At 34.9% G+C, this 14,366-nt stretch overlaps 1 protein-coding gene and 1 long non-coding RNA gene across 4 annotated transcripts; both read left to right on the top strand.

Moving 5' to 3' along the window:
• The first annotated feature begins 584 nt into the window (after positions 1–584).
• On the top strand, positions 585–5,415 carry LOC141647338 (uncharacterized). Of its 3 annotated transcripts, XR_012545721.1 has the most exons (6): positions 586–1,427; positions 1,978–2,142; positions 2,387–2,540; positions 4,303–4,499; positions 4,606–4,692; positions 5,009–5,415. It is a non-coding gene; the product is annotated as an uncharacterized LOC141647338 (long non-coding RNA). The 3 variants fall into 3 exon arrangements; XR_012545720.1 differs by having other exon boundaries at positions 585–2,142; XR_012545722.1 differs by lacking the exon at positions 4,303–4,499 and having other exon boundaries at positions 586–2,142.
• Positions 5,416–10,394: 4,979 nt separating this feature from the next.
• LOC141645980 (nuclear transcription factor Y subunit B-4-like) lies at positions 10,395–11,448 on the top strand. Its single transcript, XM_074454117.1, has one exon. The coding sequence runs from the start codon at positions 10,941–10,943 to the stop codon at positions 11,391–11,393; it is 453 nt and encodes a 150-aa protein (XP_074310218.1). The 5' UTR covers positions 10,395–10,940; the 3' UTR covers positions 11,394–11,448.
• The last annotated feature ends 2,918 nt before the right edge of the window (positions 11,449–14,366 follow it).

The raw sequence follows: 14,366 nt of genomic DNA, 5'->3' as shown, positions 1-14,366 counted from the left end.
AATATCAGAGCAGATGAGATTCGAGTCGGGTCATAATCGGATCGGATGTCAAGGGATTAGGTCTTTATTCAAAAGATTGGATATAATACGAATTATTTTTTTTAAAAAAGTAATAAATAATGTTTTTTTGTATAATTACGATATAATATTAATTCATTGACGTTAAATGGGTGACACTCATGTACAAAAAGACACCCTAGATGTGACGCCTAGGTACATTCGTGTCATTTCGGGTTTCAATGTTGGGTTTTTGTGATCAATGTACGGGTTGAAATCGGTTCAGGTATATATCGGTTCGGATTAAAACAATTCGAGTTGAAACTTGATTCGAGTTCATTCGATCTTGGGTCTATTTCGGATATTACAAATTCGGTTCGATTTCGAATCAATTCAGGTCGATTCAAGTTTCGGGGTGAAGTTCAGTTATACCTTTCGGGTGTACGGTCAGGTGTCGATTCGGGTATTTTCGATCGGTTTTTCGGGTTCGGTATACCAGGTCGGGTCTGGATCGGGTCACTGATAATCGGGTCGTGTCGGGTTACGGGTCGTCATCGAGTCGGGTCGGGTCGGTTTTGAGTCACAATATTTTCGAGTCCTGTCTGGTCGGGTTCGGGTCGGGTCAGACTTGCCAGCTCTTCGCAAGGGTGCGTGACCTCGAAGCTCGAGACCAGTATTCCCGGAGAAGCTCTACGCCACCGCATCGTACGTCGGTTTCACCGACAGATCTCCCGACGTCTTCTCCACCTCTAACAATGGCGACCAACAGTTTTCCTTTTCCATTTCTTTGATCATACATATACATATACATTTTAATCTACCTTCTTCATTCTTTTATTTAATTTAGGGTTTTTAAATTTTGCTGTTGTTGATTTCTTCTTAGTTTCATAAGATTTTGCTATAATTCGCTACGATTATTAACATAAGATTGCGTTTTAGCTTGATAATTGATTGATGATTGAGTATCGTGAATTTCGCAATGTTATGGTAAAACTCACTCCCTCCGTCTCAATCATTTGTTTACTTTGATTAAAATACCCTTCATGAAGAACAAAAACGGCAAATAAATGACTGAGACGGAGGGAGTACTTTCATTTTCTATCGACTCTGTAAATCATCAGTAGTTTATGCTATTGTTAGAGAGGCCAAGTCTGGGATCATTTACTGCTCTTGTTGACTGGATCTTCAATTCTTTTGAAATACTATTGTGTATCTTTTCCATCTCAGTAAATTGTTTACCTATTATATTCTTTGTGAAGGGTATTAAATCAAAGGTAAACAAATGATTGGAACGGAGGGACTGAGAGAGTATTTCTTTTGGAGTATTTCAGGATGCTAAGGAGTATCAACTGTGGCCGAGCAGTTTTATCACTCATCACTCGTTTGTTAAACTTCAATCTAGTTTCAGTGCCGAATCTATCTTAAACAAGGTTCATAAATGTTAGCTAGGGGCCGTTTTCGTATAGCTCTGTACTTATAGGCCAGTCAATGGCTTTGAATTGTCATATGATCGATTTGTTGCTTGAATAATTACTACATTAAATAGTTGAGGTGTGTAGCTTTTCCATGGTAGCTTCTAAAATTGTTGAAATGGTTTCTGGGGAGCCAAGGGTGTTCACATTAAGGATGAGTTTTACATACAGATGTAGTACACAACTTACTCTATGACTTTTAGACCTATCTCTGCGGATTTCGAAACAACAAATCCTTAGTCCTAGAGTGTTTTATTACTTTAGGTGCCTAAACTCCTGTCGAAGTAATTATCGTAGAAATTCATGGTACATCAAGTTGTTTGGGTCTGCTCTGACAGCTGCCATTATTTGTTGTCAAATCCTCTCTTCTGGATTGCAATCAGGGATCATGATTCATGGATTATTCTTTGTTGTTTAATTTTAACATGGCTACTTTATTCCCTAGTTAGCAAAAGAAGCTAGGTCCCATAACTGTTCTAACTGAGATGGTCTGTCGTCTTATTTGAAGGTAAATTATACCAAGGACATCCAAGTTCATTTCATGATTCATGTAGAGTTGGTATCGCAGCGATTGAACGTTTAGGGAGGCTAAATGATTGTAAAGCTCTTACTTGCAGACAGGACTTAAAAGCAAGCGTCATTGAAACAGATTGTGCACACGTCATCTCAACAGGTTTGTTTTAAATTCTCTTTTTTTTTTATGTTCTTCTGTAGAAATGCACTTGGTTTAAGCGGTTTTAAACATAAGTACCATTACATCAACGTAGTTAAGACTTGAGGTTATTTCGAGTTGCTGTATTCTGTGGTTCTGCAGCGCAAAAAGTATATATTCCATGTTCTTTCATTTCATCCTTTTGGTGGTTTGTATTCTGATATGACTTATTTTCTGTGCTGCTGTGGGGCTGGCGATGGTGCAGCAGCAAGTTATTCAAACTGATGAACAGCGCAAGGCGTTGCAAATTTTGTTTACATTCTTCACATGGCTGGCTTTTGGTCACTAGCAAAGGGAGTGGGATGTTTAAAAAAACTCAGTGGCATGATCCTTGAGGTTCTAAGTACAAGTGTTTGATGGTATATTTTTTCTGAATTATCATTCTAGATTTCTCTTTTCCTTCAAGCATGCGATCTTTTTTTCAATAGCTGAGTTTTTGGAACATATGTGCTTCATTCTGAAGGATTTACAAAGATGCCTATGAGGTGTAGACATTGGTTGCAAATTATCAGGTCCCATATAGTGATTACAATTATGAACATACTGTGGGGTGCCGTGTACAAAAGGTAGCACATGGTTTCGTCATGAGTTGTGATGCACTGCAGTAGTAGTTGTCTCTAGTCAACTTGTTATGCATCAGTAAGAGTTGGAATGTGTAAGGACTATGAGATTCGTGTTTATTAAAAAACCAACAGAGATTTATAAGAAGTGTTTTCAAGACATATAACCTGTGCATTAGTGTTAGACTAAGGACATCTTTGAGTGGGTCATATTGGAAAACAGTATGTTCGTTATGTATCAGCTGTTAAAGCTGATGGCCTCTGGAGGCTGTGCACATGGCCTTTTTTTTTCAGAACCGACCAAAATATAGTTTGACTTAGGTGTCGAAAAGGTTTGTGAAGAATTGAAATGCTTAAACCAGTAGTATAAATTCATGGCTTGTAATATGAAGTTGTGAACAAGGAGAAAAATCGTGGAGACTCCTCTGTCTAACTATGTTCGCAAAACTTATGGTATTAACTGAAACTGCCGCCTACTGAAGTATATTTGGCAGTGCAACACCTTATTCCCATGAACTCTTTTAGGCTTTCATGGGTGATCAGGAATTTTTTTTGGTGAAAAATAGATTAACTTTCATTTTCTATTGACTTCGCAAGTCATCAGTAGTTTATGCTCTTATTAAAGAGGCTACATTCTGGGATCATTTACAGCTCTTGTTGACTGGATCTTCAGTTGCTCTTCCAAAGTAATACTGTGTATTTATTTGGAGAGTTTAGTGAGGCTGGGGAGTTTTACACTTTTACTTATCAAATTAACTGGGGCTGAGGAGTTTTATAACTATCTTATAACCGATGTTCGTTAATCAATTTTGAGTATGTCCCTAATTGTGAGGGACTACGAATTTGCATCTAAATAGGATCAGAGTTCCAACTGTTAGATATGCCATTGAGTACCTCTATTTTGAATCGACTATAAGATGCTAGCGAAGTTGAAAAAAACAATATCACCCTAGTGCCTCAAATTCTCGGGGGATTTTGTTATACTAAAATAGCTGACTTACAAATAAAAATAAAAATAAAACCACTGATGATGATTTGTTTTGTGAAGACATTAATCAGGGGCTTATTTAGTAGGGGAGGGGGGCAGTACCCACCTTGTGTTTCTTAAAATGTTTCCTGTTCATTCCACTTGCCAAATTACGCATCCCTCGTCCTCTGGGCTCTGCCTAGCAATCTCACAAACTTACTTTAAAGCTGTCCATTTTTCCTCCACATTTTTGTTGTTGCTCAGCATAGATGAGCAGTCTGTCTGCCACTCTCTTCTCTTCTCTCACAGCTATGTCTCTTTCATTGCTTTTTTCCCAGTGTCCGCGCACCCCGAAATGTTGTTAGTAGATCTGCCGCTGATTACTTCTACTTCTAGAGGGCGTATTTTGTGGTAGTTGACGAAAAATTTATCGGTGGTTGTTAGAAGGGGACCCTGTCCCAAATTGCCTGCTGTATTTATATTTATGGTTATTTAACTGCTGTATTTCGAGTTATGGAAATAGTTCTGTCCCCATTGCCAGAAATTGAACTTGTGGAGGAGGTGAATAACTTGGGAACAAATCCTTGTTTGTAGGGCGTAATCAGGCATGAGCTATAGAAGTGTCGCAAGAAAGGGTTAATCATAGTGATTTTTTAAAGCTTCTTATACTATGGATGCAAGCCTAAATACATTTAATATCGCTACTGTCATGCCTTCACTACAGAGTCTGGCTGTGGGTCAGACAGGGGCGTTTATAATATAATGGAGCCTCGTTTTCAGGCTCCTGAATAGTAAGTTATTTCATTTTTTTGCTGCTGCTCAGTATGCTACATTATTGCTCGTATGATTTAAGTTTTATAAACGTTGCTTTGAACTATTGTTTTGATCTTCATGCAGCTGCAGCTGCTTTACTTAGCTGGAGTTTGGTATCTTTGCTGAATATAATGACATTCGTCTTTGTTCAGTACATTTCTTCTGAAATGGGTAATTTCTGAAAATGCTTTTACTCGCCTTTTGTCACTTATGTTCCTTCTAAATATTTGTCAATCATGGTGTATTGCTGCACGCGAAAGGTGTTCCTGTCTAATTTAAAGAAGGGAATGTGACAAGGTCCTTGCATTTTAGATGTTTAGTTAAGAATTCTTTTGATGAAGATTCAGCACCTTTGATTGTTTTGAACCATAAACAAAACTGAAGCTCATTGTTAAATGAAAGTTAAATACCATTTGATTGGTTACTTTGTTTACTTGTGAAGTTAAATACCATTTGAAGCTCATTGTGGAATTTTACTTTTATTCAGCTTGCAAGTATTCGATTTAAGCATGCTGAAGCTGGTAACATTTTATCTTCAGAAGACAGCAGTATAGCAGAGCCTCTTCTTCCATCAAGCAGTTTCTTGCTTGTTAGCCGATCAAAGTATTTTACGGTGCTACTGTTGTAATATTTGTTTTGCACCAAACTACTTAAATTTAATTGTTAATTTCCATCCCTTTTCTCGTCTGAGAGTAAATATAAGGAATATCAACAACCTCAGTATGTTGTGCAAGTCTAAAAATTTTGTGGTTGAGAAATCTGGCTGTTTATACTCAATATTATTCACCTTTTGTATGGTCATAGATCTGGGTTGAAGTATGGAATTTTACCATCCATTTCATGTATATATTTCCGGTATGCATGCTACCAGTGTATGCGACTTTTTCTGTCTTCTATTGCTTTCTTTTGTCTCCAAGACCTAGATGCATATTTGTTGCAGAAGCTTGTACCTCATTATAATAGGATTATAAGTGAAAATTAGCATCTCTCACAGATGTGTTTTATGAGTTGTGTTCTTTCTGACGGCCATAGCCCATATTATGTTTTTCATTTTTTCAACTAACATCTGCGATGCTACTGAGTCAGAGAGGATGCGAGAGCAAAGACAAAATAAGATCAAAATGAACTGTAAAATCTGGTGAGAAAGCCTCAGAGTTTCAGGGAATCAATTTCATTTGTTTGGCTATGTTTTTTCTTTTGGTATGCAAGAGCGGCGAAGCCTCGAATGAAAAAACGAAACTAACTAGTTAACTAGACGGGTGAATGTAACCCCTAATAAATCTTCTCTAATAAACACATTTGTATGGCTATGTTGCTCATGTATTTCTGTGAAGTTAAGTTCATCATTTAGAAGCTCATTATTAGTATGGTACATAAGTACATTACATAGGGCAAATAACCAAATTGGTAGAAAAAAGTCGATGGTGTTTTTCAAATTGGTAAAAAAAATTTAATTAAACTACGCATGTCACGGAGTGACCCAACGCACAATTTAACGGAGAACCTAAATGGGAATAGTTGACAAAATGGAGCTTGCATTGCAAATGTGGCCCAACCCGACTTCTTCCACAGCTTGGGCAGGTTTTGGCAAATATTGAGGTCCCAAATTAAGTCCGAAGTTGCTTTGAAAGGAATGTGGGTTTAATATTATTAAATTCCTCTATTGCCTAACACGAATTATTGTATAAGGTGGTCTAATGGTATGAAATCGGCCTATAAAACAAAAGCCCCAACAAAAATCAAACGAAATAAGTTGCAACAAAGAAATACAAAACCCAACTGCAAATCATCTTCCCAAATAAAAACCAGTAATCCCACGAGCTACTTCTCTCCCAATTTCCCAAATAGAACAATCACATTCGTGTCTTCAATCAAAAATCATTCCATCATGGTGATTCTACTCCACGCTGCTCCTCTACGTAGACTGTAGGTAGTCACTTCGGGATAGTGAGTCCTTAATATAAGACATTAAGTTCTCAAACTAATATAATCTTGAACTTACATTCCTTTTTTGTTTTGTTTAATAGAAAGGGATAAAATCCTAGAGACCTAGAGCGAGTAAAGTCCCAGAAAATTCACAAGAAACTGAAATATAACAAAACGAGTACAAAAAACAAACAAGTTATCCTTTTCAACACGAAAAACTTGCGTACTAGTATCACACACCAAGCCTCCTTTGCATAATTCTTTTCTCCTTCCATGATCTTAATATTGTCCAACTGTTTAACCATTCCTCCAAAGTGTAGGGTAAAAGTGTCCTCCATAATGTGCACCCCAATCCAAGTCTCAAGAGGAATTCATCCATTGTAGAGGCCCGATAAGATAATCTTGTTCTCCAAAATAGCTTTTTAACCAGTTGCGATAAAAACTACTGGTCATTTCCTCCCAAGTCATCTTAATCCACTTCATATCCTATCCCTTATGTGTACTCTTTTCCATAGTGTTATCCATAGAAGAATTACTTAACTTGGCAGTGCAAGCCTTTTGCCAAATCCGTCTAAATAAAAGCCATATATGTATCCCATATAAGATGGAGACCAACCCCTATATCTAGACCAACCCCCTCTCATTATTTCCAGGAAGTTAACATTGCCATTGCACCACCACTTCTAATAATAATTCTTTCAAGAGAGGATTTGTGTTTGTATTTGTCCACACATATGAAGATTGTTTTCAGTCCCGATAAGCTTTTGGGCTTAGGAAGAAGACTTTGCCTCTAACTCATGAATATGTTGTCTTAATTTGTATTCTGCTTGAACTTGCGTGCTTTTATCATAGAATGATGCCTCAGTACCTGGTACACATGGTCTCATTCTGGCAATAAAATTACCTCTACTACCTACCCCTCTACCATTCTAGGCCACACACCGTATTTTAATGAGCAAAATTACCTCTACTACCAACCCCTCTACCATTCCAGACCACACACCGTATTTTAATGAGCAAAATTACTTAAGCACATTGTCAATGTCCAACCTTTCACCAACCCCAAATTCAAATAACTTTCCTACATCTTTGGTCTTTTTTTCTTCCTTAATCCTATGATTATCAAAGTCATCATCACACCAAGGTTCAATGTTATCTTCCAAATTTACTTCGCCATATTACAATTTCGTCTCTTAAGAATAGGTCTTCCGCTTTCCTGCTCGACTTTTTTTTTGAATCTTTGGTCCTCTTGCGACTAAACTCCTTTGCTGAAGACTTGGACTTCCTCTTGAACATTTTGGCATTGAAAATCTTATGGAAGCCAGGGGACAATCATCATCATAAGACAAAGTGTATGATGGATTTTCTATACGTGCACCGTCTAATCTTATGGGTGCAGAGTGGTGGTTGTACTCGGTGGTGGGTGATGGCCGATGGTAGTAAAAATTGTACTACGAAGTTTATATTAGGTTTTTTTTGTTAGGGGGTATGCAAATGGAAAGTAATCGACAAACCGTACTGTATTGAAGTAAAAATTGTACTGCAAAAATAAATTATGATACTAAATAGTACGGAGTAAATAAGTGGTAATTAAGTTCTCAGGTAAAAAAAATTTAAGCTTTTAATTAATGAATTGGTCTTATGATAAGAGCCGTCCCATATAATAATTTGTTTAAAAAATAATAAATTTAATACCTTAATTAAACTGAACGCTAACACAATTTTATAATACAAAAATTAAATGTACATATCATGTCATAATCTTTGTGAATCACATGATTCATGATCAAATACACCTAGTGAAAACATGAGTCTTACACACTTAATCCCCTATATACTAAGGGGTTGTTTGGTTACCCATTAAATAACACAGGAATTCCAATTCATGTGAATTGTAAAATGGGTAACTTGTTTGGTTACCCCAATTCACATGAAATAGAATTACCTTGGAACTCTAATTCCTCCATAATGGAGGAAGTTGCTTACCTAGGTCCCCCTAGGTAAGTGGGAATGCCTACATGAATTGCATTTCCTTTATGCAACCAAACAACTTTTCCTAATTCACATGAATTCTAAAATCATGTGATTTATCACTTCCTAGGTAATGCAACTTCCTACATACAACCAAACGACCCCTAAATGAATAGGTAATTTATATCATTTTCCCGCCAAAAAGCATATTCTCAAAAAAGGAAAGTAATGATAATTATGTTCATTCACTAATAAGGAAGCTAACAATTACAATTTAATTCATCTATTATGCTTTCATTAAAATTAATCTTTTCATCAAATTATATTATTTTCACTAAACTCTAAATTATGATATTTTAATTAAAACAAAATAAAATTGATATAAAATTATAAATTGCTAAATCTTTTATTAATCCTATTATTAGATGACGAGTTGACCCATATTCTGAATAAAACAAAAACTAGAAATCGTTGTTATTACTTTCATAACAAAAAAAATTGAAAAAAAAATATATAAATTGAAACTCATTAACTTTATGCTATAAAATATTTTTATTAAAATATATTTCAACTAATTATTTAATTCTCTTAACTAATTTTCAGTTCTAGCTTTTATTTATCAAAGCAAAATACAATGATAAGAAATGTAAATAACTATAGGGTACCAATATTATATAAATAATTTTATAAAAATATTAAACTATAAGTACCGTGCATATAATGCACGGGGTCTAAACTAATTAATTATTAATGGATTGATTACTCCATAAGTGACCCTAAGACCTTGATATCTAAGAATTTCCCCAATAAGCTCACACTACCTCCAACAAATCTCACTATCCATACGAGAGTTATTGTATTTATCATAAGGAGTTCTTTAACCATTGATTTACAATGAACATGTATCGAATGTCAACTTTCTTTTATAAAAGCAAAAGTATGACGGATAATTCATCGCATGAAAACCAATCACAATCCATTTCTCGACTAACTAGAATCATCTATAATAGTTAAAATGATAAATATATGCTAATCTCTCTTTCATTGGCTAATTGATTAGGTATTACCCTAAATCTATGATGAATATAGTTGCACAAAAGTTACAAAGTTTACAATGCCTATGTATTACGTATGCCATGAAAGTGATTGCATTCATAGCCATGCGTTGAAACAACATTGGTTAAGCAAAACACTAGCAGCTAAGTACACAGTTAATTACAATTCCAGGGACCCACAAAATAAAGTAAGTCTCATAAAATTTTCAGCTTAAATTCAGCTAGCTCAATTTAACTCAATTAAACGTATTTCAACTTTATTCATTTAAGCAAATTTTAATTCAGTTTAGCTCCATTCAACGCACTTCACTTCAATTTAGCTCAATTCAATTCAGCTTTAATAAGCTCAAAAAAATAGGGCTTAAGTCCTAAGAAACCGTTTTACTTGATTAGTGTGGAACATAGCAACACTTACACTTAAAAAGTAATTAAAAAAAATCGAGAAGTGCCTCTATTATGTCAGAGGTCATATATAAACGGTATTGAGAGACCGTCTCTTAGGATAATTTGTGAAAATTAAAATTCATAAAGCAAATGCTTTGCAGCCACATAGAGTGACAAAAACTACTATTCAAATGGGATTAATTAATATTTAATTAATTAGTTAATACTTAATACTAGGGCTTCTCAAAATATCCCACTTAATTAAGTGCTTTTGAGGTGTGGTTTAATTAATTAATGATATTACTAATTATGCTAACTTGGACAACTGTCGATCGTTCATTTGTGTACTATCATAATTAAAATAATCTTAAATTTAGGGAAACTAATCTGAAGGGTTGTAGGGGACCATTCTTGCATTTGTGGAGCAAGCATTTTTGCGGTACAGATGTCGGAGCCTGCTTTATTTGTATTAGCTTTTTAATTAATTAAGCTTTAAATAAATAAATTAATTAATTAATATTCGAAAAGCTAATTAAGTAACATGCTTATCTACTTAGAACGATGTTTAAAGATGTTAACCCTAAAGACTAAGGGTCATATGCCCTTAAGTTAGCCAATTAAGTTGGGTTTGCATAATACCTTGAGGTAAATTATTCTTCTTTGTTCTTTTACTTTTAAGTTTTAACCTCAAATGCTTGTTATTGTAAGTTTGTAAATGTGAAAAGATTTGAGTATATATATCTTTAAAGGTAAGTACACAACTTTATATAAATGTATACGAGTATTACTTTTTATAACTCGTTTTCCTTTTTGTTCAAGTTTTTTAAGGAATTTATACTTGTAAATATCTTAATTTTTTATGTTCAAGTGGCGTTTGGTTTATTGAATTATCTATTATCCACTATGATGACGTGGAAGAGCCAACATTCTATGTTTATATATTCAAATATATATAGTACATGTATACTATTACAGAGAGCAGATCCGCTCATTCGCTAACACACCAGTAAATAGGCGAATCTATACCTTTAAAAGTCGATTTTGAGAGGATTTGGAGATCTAATTAAGTAAGATAGGGTTAGGATGGTGGATGAGGGAGATAGATTACTACCTATTGCAAATGTAGGTAGGATAATGAAGAACACACTTCCACCAACAGCCAAGATCTCCAAAGGGTCCAAGGAAACAATGCAAGAATGTGTAACAGAGTTCATAAGCTTTGTGACAGGCGAGGCGTCCGATAAGTGTCACAAGGAGAACCGGAAGACGGTGAATGGAGACGATATAGTGTGGGCTCTAAGCACACTAGGGTTTGATAACTATGCTGAGGTGATAACAAGGTACTTGCACAAGTATAGGGAGTCGGAACTCGAGAAGGCTAATAATAATTGTCATGGCAAAGATGGTGGTAGTAGTAGTAGTAATAATGAAGAAGGAGATATAAGAAGGTATAAAAATCTTATGGAAACTTCAACTTCTTCTATGCCCTTGGAGTTTAGAATCATGGACCCTAAGGGTAAAAATTCCTTTAATTAACCCTTGTTCGTGCTAATTAAGTCATTAAGGTAAACTATTGTTTGCGTCTATTATATACGAGTACTTTTTTTAACTGTTTTACTTATTGATTTATGATTTTTTATGTAATCTTGCTCTTAATACATGAAATCAAAGAGCAGTACAACTTTTATTTCGAATTTGTGTGGTGTAAAAGTTTTTGATTCAAGCGTATGTGTCGTGTCGTGTGTCGACCGGGTGGTTTTTGTTAGGGGTTTGATATTGCTAGTTTTTTCGTGAAAAATTGTATGTTTTTCGACTGGAAATGAAATGAAGTGTTATGTCATGTCGACTCAAGAGACACATTCAAGGTAATTGAAACTTCCCAAGTCAAAGTTAATTAGCGTATAATGACATGAGTTAGTTTTGTGTAAGACGGTTTTACATTAATATAGTTATAAAACGGATTTAGAATACACAATCTTATTAATGGGTAAAGTGGTTACTAAAAGATCTGTTTTACGATAAATATGTGTAAAACTGCGACGTTACACGTGATAATGACATAGGTGTGAGGCAACAGGTCATGCGCATAATTAAGAACTATCTTATGCAAGGTTTAGGTTTTTGTTTGCTTATATTTTGATTTTTGAATTGCTTTGACTTTCTTGTGCTGTTATAGTAGAATCGAAATGCTGCATAAGCAGAAATCTTTAAACTAAGGCCGGGTGGGGAACGAACGTATTTCCAATTTCTATGTTCAATTAAAATTGTACTCCGTTTTTCACATGAGATACACGTTCATGCACATTTACAAAAAAAATATTGCTGATTATAGTTTGCCATATTGCCCATATAAGAAGTCTACATTGCCTCCCAACATTCAACAACTAATATATCGAAACTCGTCTATGTTGATCATAATAATTAAAAAAAAATTAATTATAAGCAATTCTTTTTTTAATATCAGCGTGCAATGTGATTGAAAAAATATGGTGCTCCATACTTATTATGGTCTTTAATATCAGCGTGCAATGTGATTGCAATGTTATTATTGACCCATTTGCTCACTGATAACCCAATTCAATCAAATGTATTTTCCAGGAAGATTGTTCACCTTATACAGTTACATCTAAACCTTAGGGAGTGTTTGGTTGGGGGAGTTGGAAGGGAATGGAATGGATTTAATCTATTCTAGTGTTTGTTTGAGCTATTTTGGAATAGAGTTAGAATCCGGATGGATTCTAAATCCATTCCAACCCCCTCTAATCTCATACCCAACCTTTAACCCAAGATTCTAACTCCATTCTATAATGTTTTAACATTTCATTCCATTCCAAGGTTCAACCAAACAATATAAACCAAGTATGAGATTTAGAATCCATACCACAATGGTATAAGATTCCAATCCATTCCATTCTTTCCCTTCGAACCAAACGCCCCCTTATAATACTCTGGGGGTGTTTGGTTGGAGCTTTTGGAATGGATTGGAATGGATTCAATCCATTCTAGTGTTTGGTTGGAGGGTTTTGGAATGGAGTTAGATACCCAATGGATTCTAACTCCATTCCAACCCCTTGGAATCTCATACCCATGTTTACACTCAAGTTTCTAAATCCATTCCACCCTATTACTATACTCAATCCATTCCGAGATCGAACCAAACACTCTTGAGCAAGTATGGGGTTCTAACTCCATACCTCTATGGTATGACAATCCATTCCAATCCATTCCGATACTTTGAACCAAACGACCCCTTATTCCATTTGATAGATTGTCGTTAGGTGTAAGGAGGATGGTTCTCCCGAATAATACAAGAATTTTTCTTATCTCAATTAAAAGTCCAAGTTACCTAATATAGTTCGGACAATTAATAATCTTAGGGTATTGCTCTTTCATGTACATGATTTACTTAATCATGTACATAATTTACCATTTTACCCTTCACATCTCAACTCCTATCTTTTTCAATAATCTCCCTTTCAACGCCTACCCAGTACCCGCCACCTTCCAAGCACCACCTCTATCGCCACCATCCAACCACCACTCCTCTCCACAGATGTCAAGGGCTGTGATTTTCGACGCCGTGTTGTTTTACGATTATTAGCGGATGGAAAATGGTCAATGGATCAAGTAGGACACCGTGTGCTTTACAACTATTAGCAACTTGGCTTGATGATTCTCAGGTGTCGGCTCTAGAAGCAATTATAACATATGGAAAAATAAAGGACAAATTGATTACAGAGATATAGAGCACTTCTAAGTTATGATCCATCGGAATCCCCCTTTTTCATAAACCCTAATTATATAACTTATTCCTAATTGAATTTACATATGTTAATTTAATACAATAAATTGATTAAATTAAAATTATTGTTTAATATGATAATTAAGATGAATAGTTGATCAATTGTAAGGAATTGATTAATTTTTGAGGAGAATGAGAAAAAGGGAGAACTTTTTTGGGTTTTTAGAAGAAGGGTATCATATGGAATAATTATGAAAAAATGTACATAAAAAAGTAAAACTTGTCCATAAAAGAGCAATTACGTAATTTTATACGTTTCTAAAGTACCATCAACGTGTATGTTTGTTAAGCTTGAATAGTTTACAATGGACATGGAGTGGAATTGTGATAATAAATTCATTTGAATTTGAATATAAAATTATTGTAATAAATCCAATTTCCGCTAGTGAAAACAAAATACTGCGACTAATTGAATTTGGAACCCGTCGTTACTCAGGCTACGGTAATATGCGACGAATTGAACTTTAATTTGAACACACAGTCTCATATGGAGTTTCAATTACTCCGTATAATTTTATAGAAAAGATGTTATTGTCCTAACCCAATACAACAACGTTCAACAGTGTCACAAATTAAGTCATGTTCTTTTCGGCTGAGTATAGCTGAATAAGACTAAATTTAATGGAGTTATGCTGAACTAAAATGAAATTAGAGTTAATTTGTGAAGAGATGAGCTACACTGAATGCAGTTGAATGGAACTGAACTT

The sequence above is a fragment of the Silene latifolia genome, chromosome 3 (genome assembly GCF_048544455.1).
Source record: "Silene latifolia isolate original U9 population chromosome 3, ASM4854445v1, whole genome shotgun sequence".
In the NCBI taxonomy this organism is placed as follows: domain Eukaryota; kingdom Viridiplantae; phylum Streptophyta; class Magnoliopsida; order Caryophyllales; family Caryophyllaceae; genus Silene; species Silene latifolia.
Note: the sequence above shows the minus strand (reverse complement) of the source record. Positions and strands in the feature narration are given on the sequence as shown.

Excerpts from the sequence above, each read along its gene's own strand:
- LOC141645980 (XM_074454117.1), top strand. The coding sequence starts at position 10,941 with ATGGTGGATGAGGGAGATAGATTACTACCTATTGCAAATGTAGGTAGG.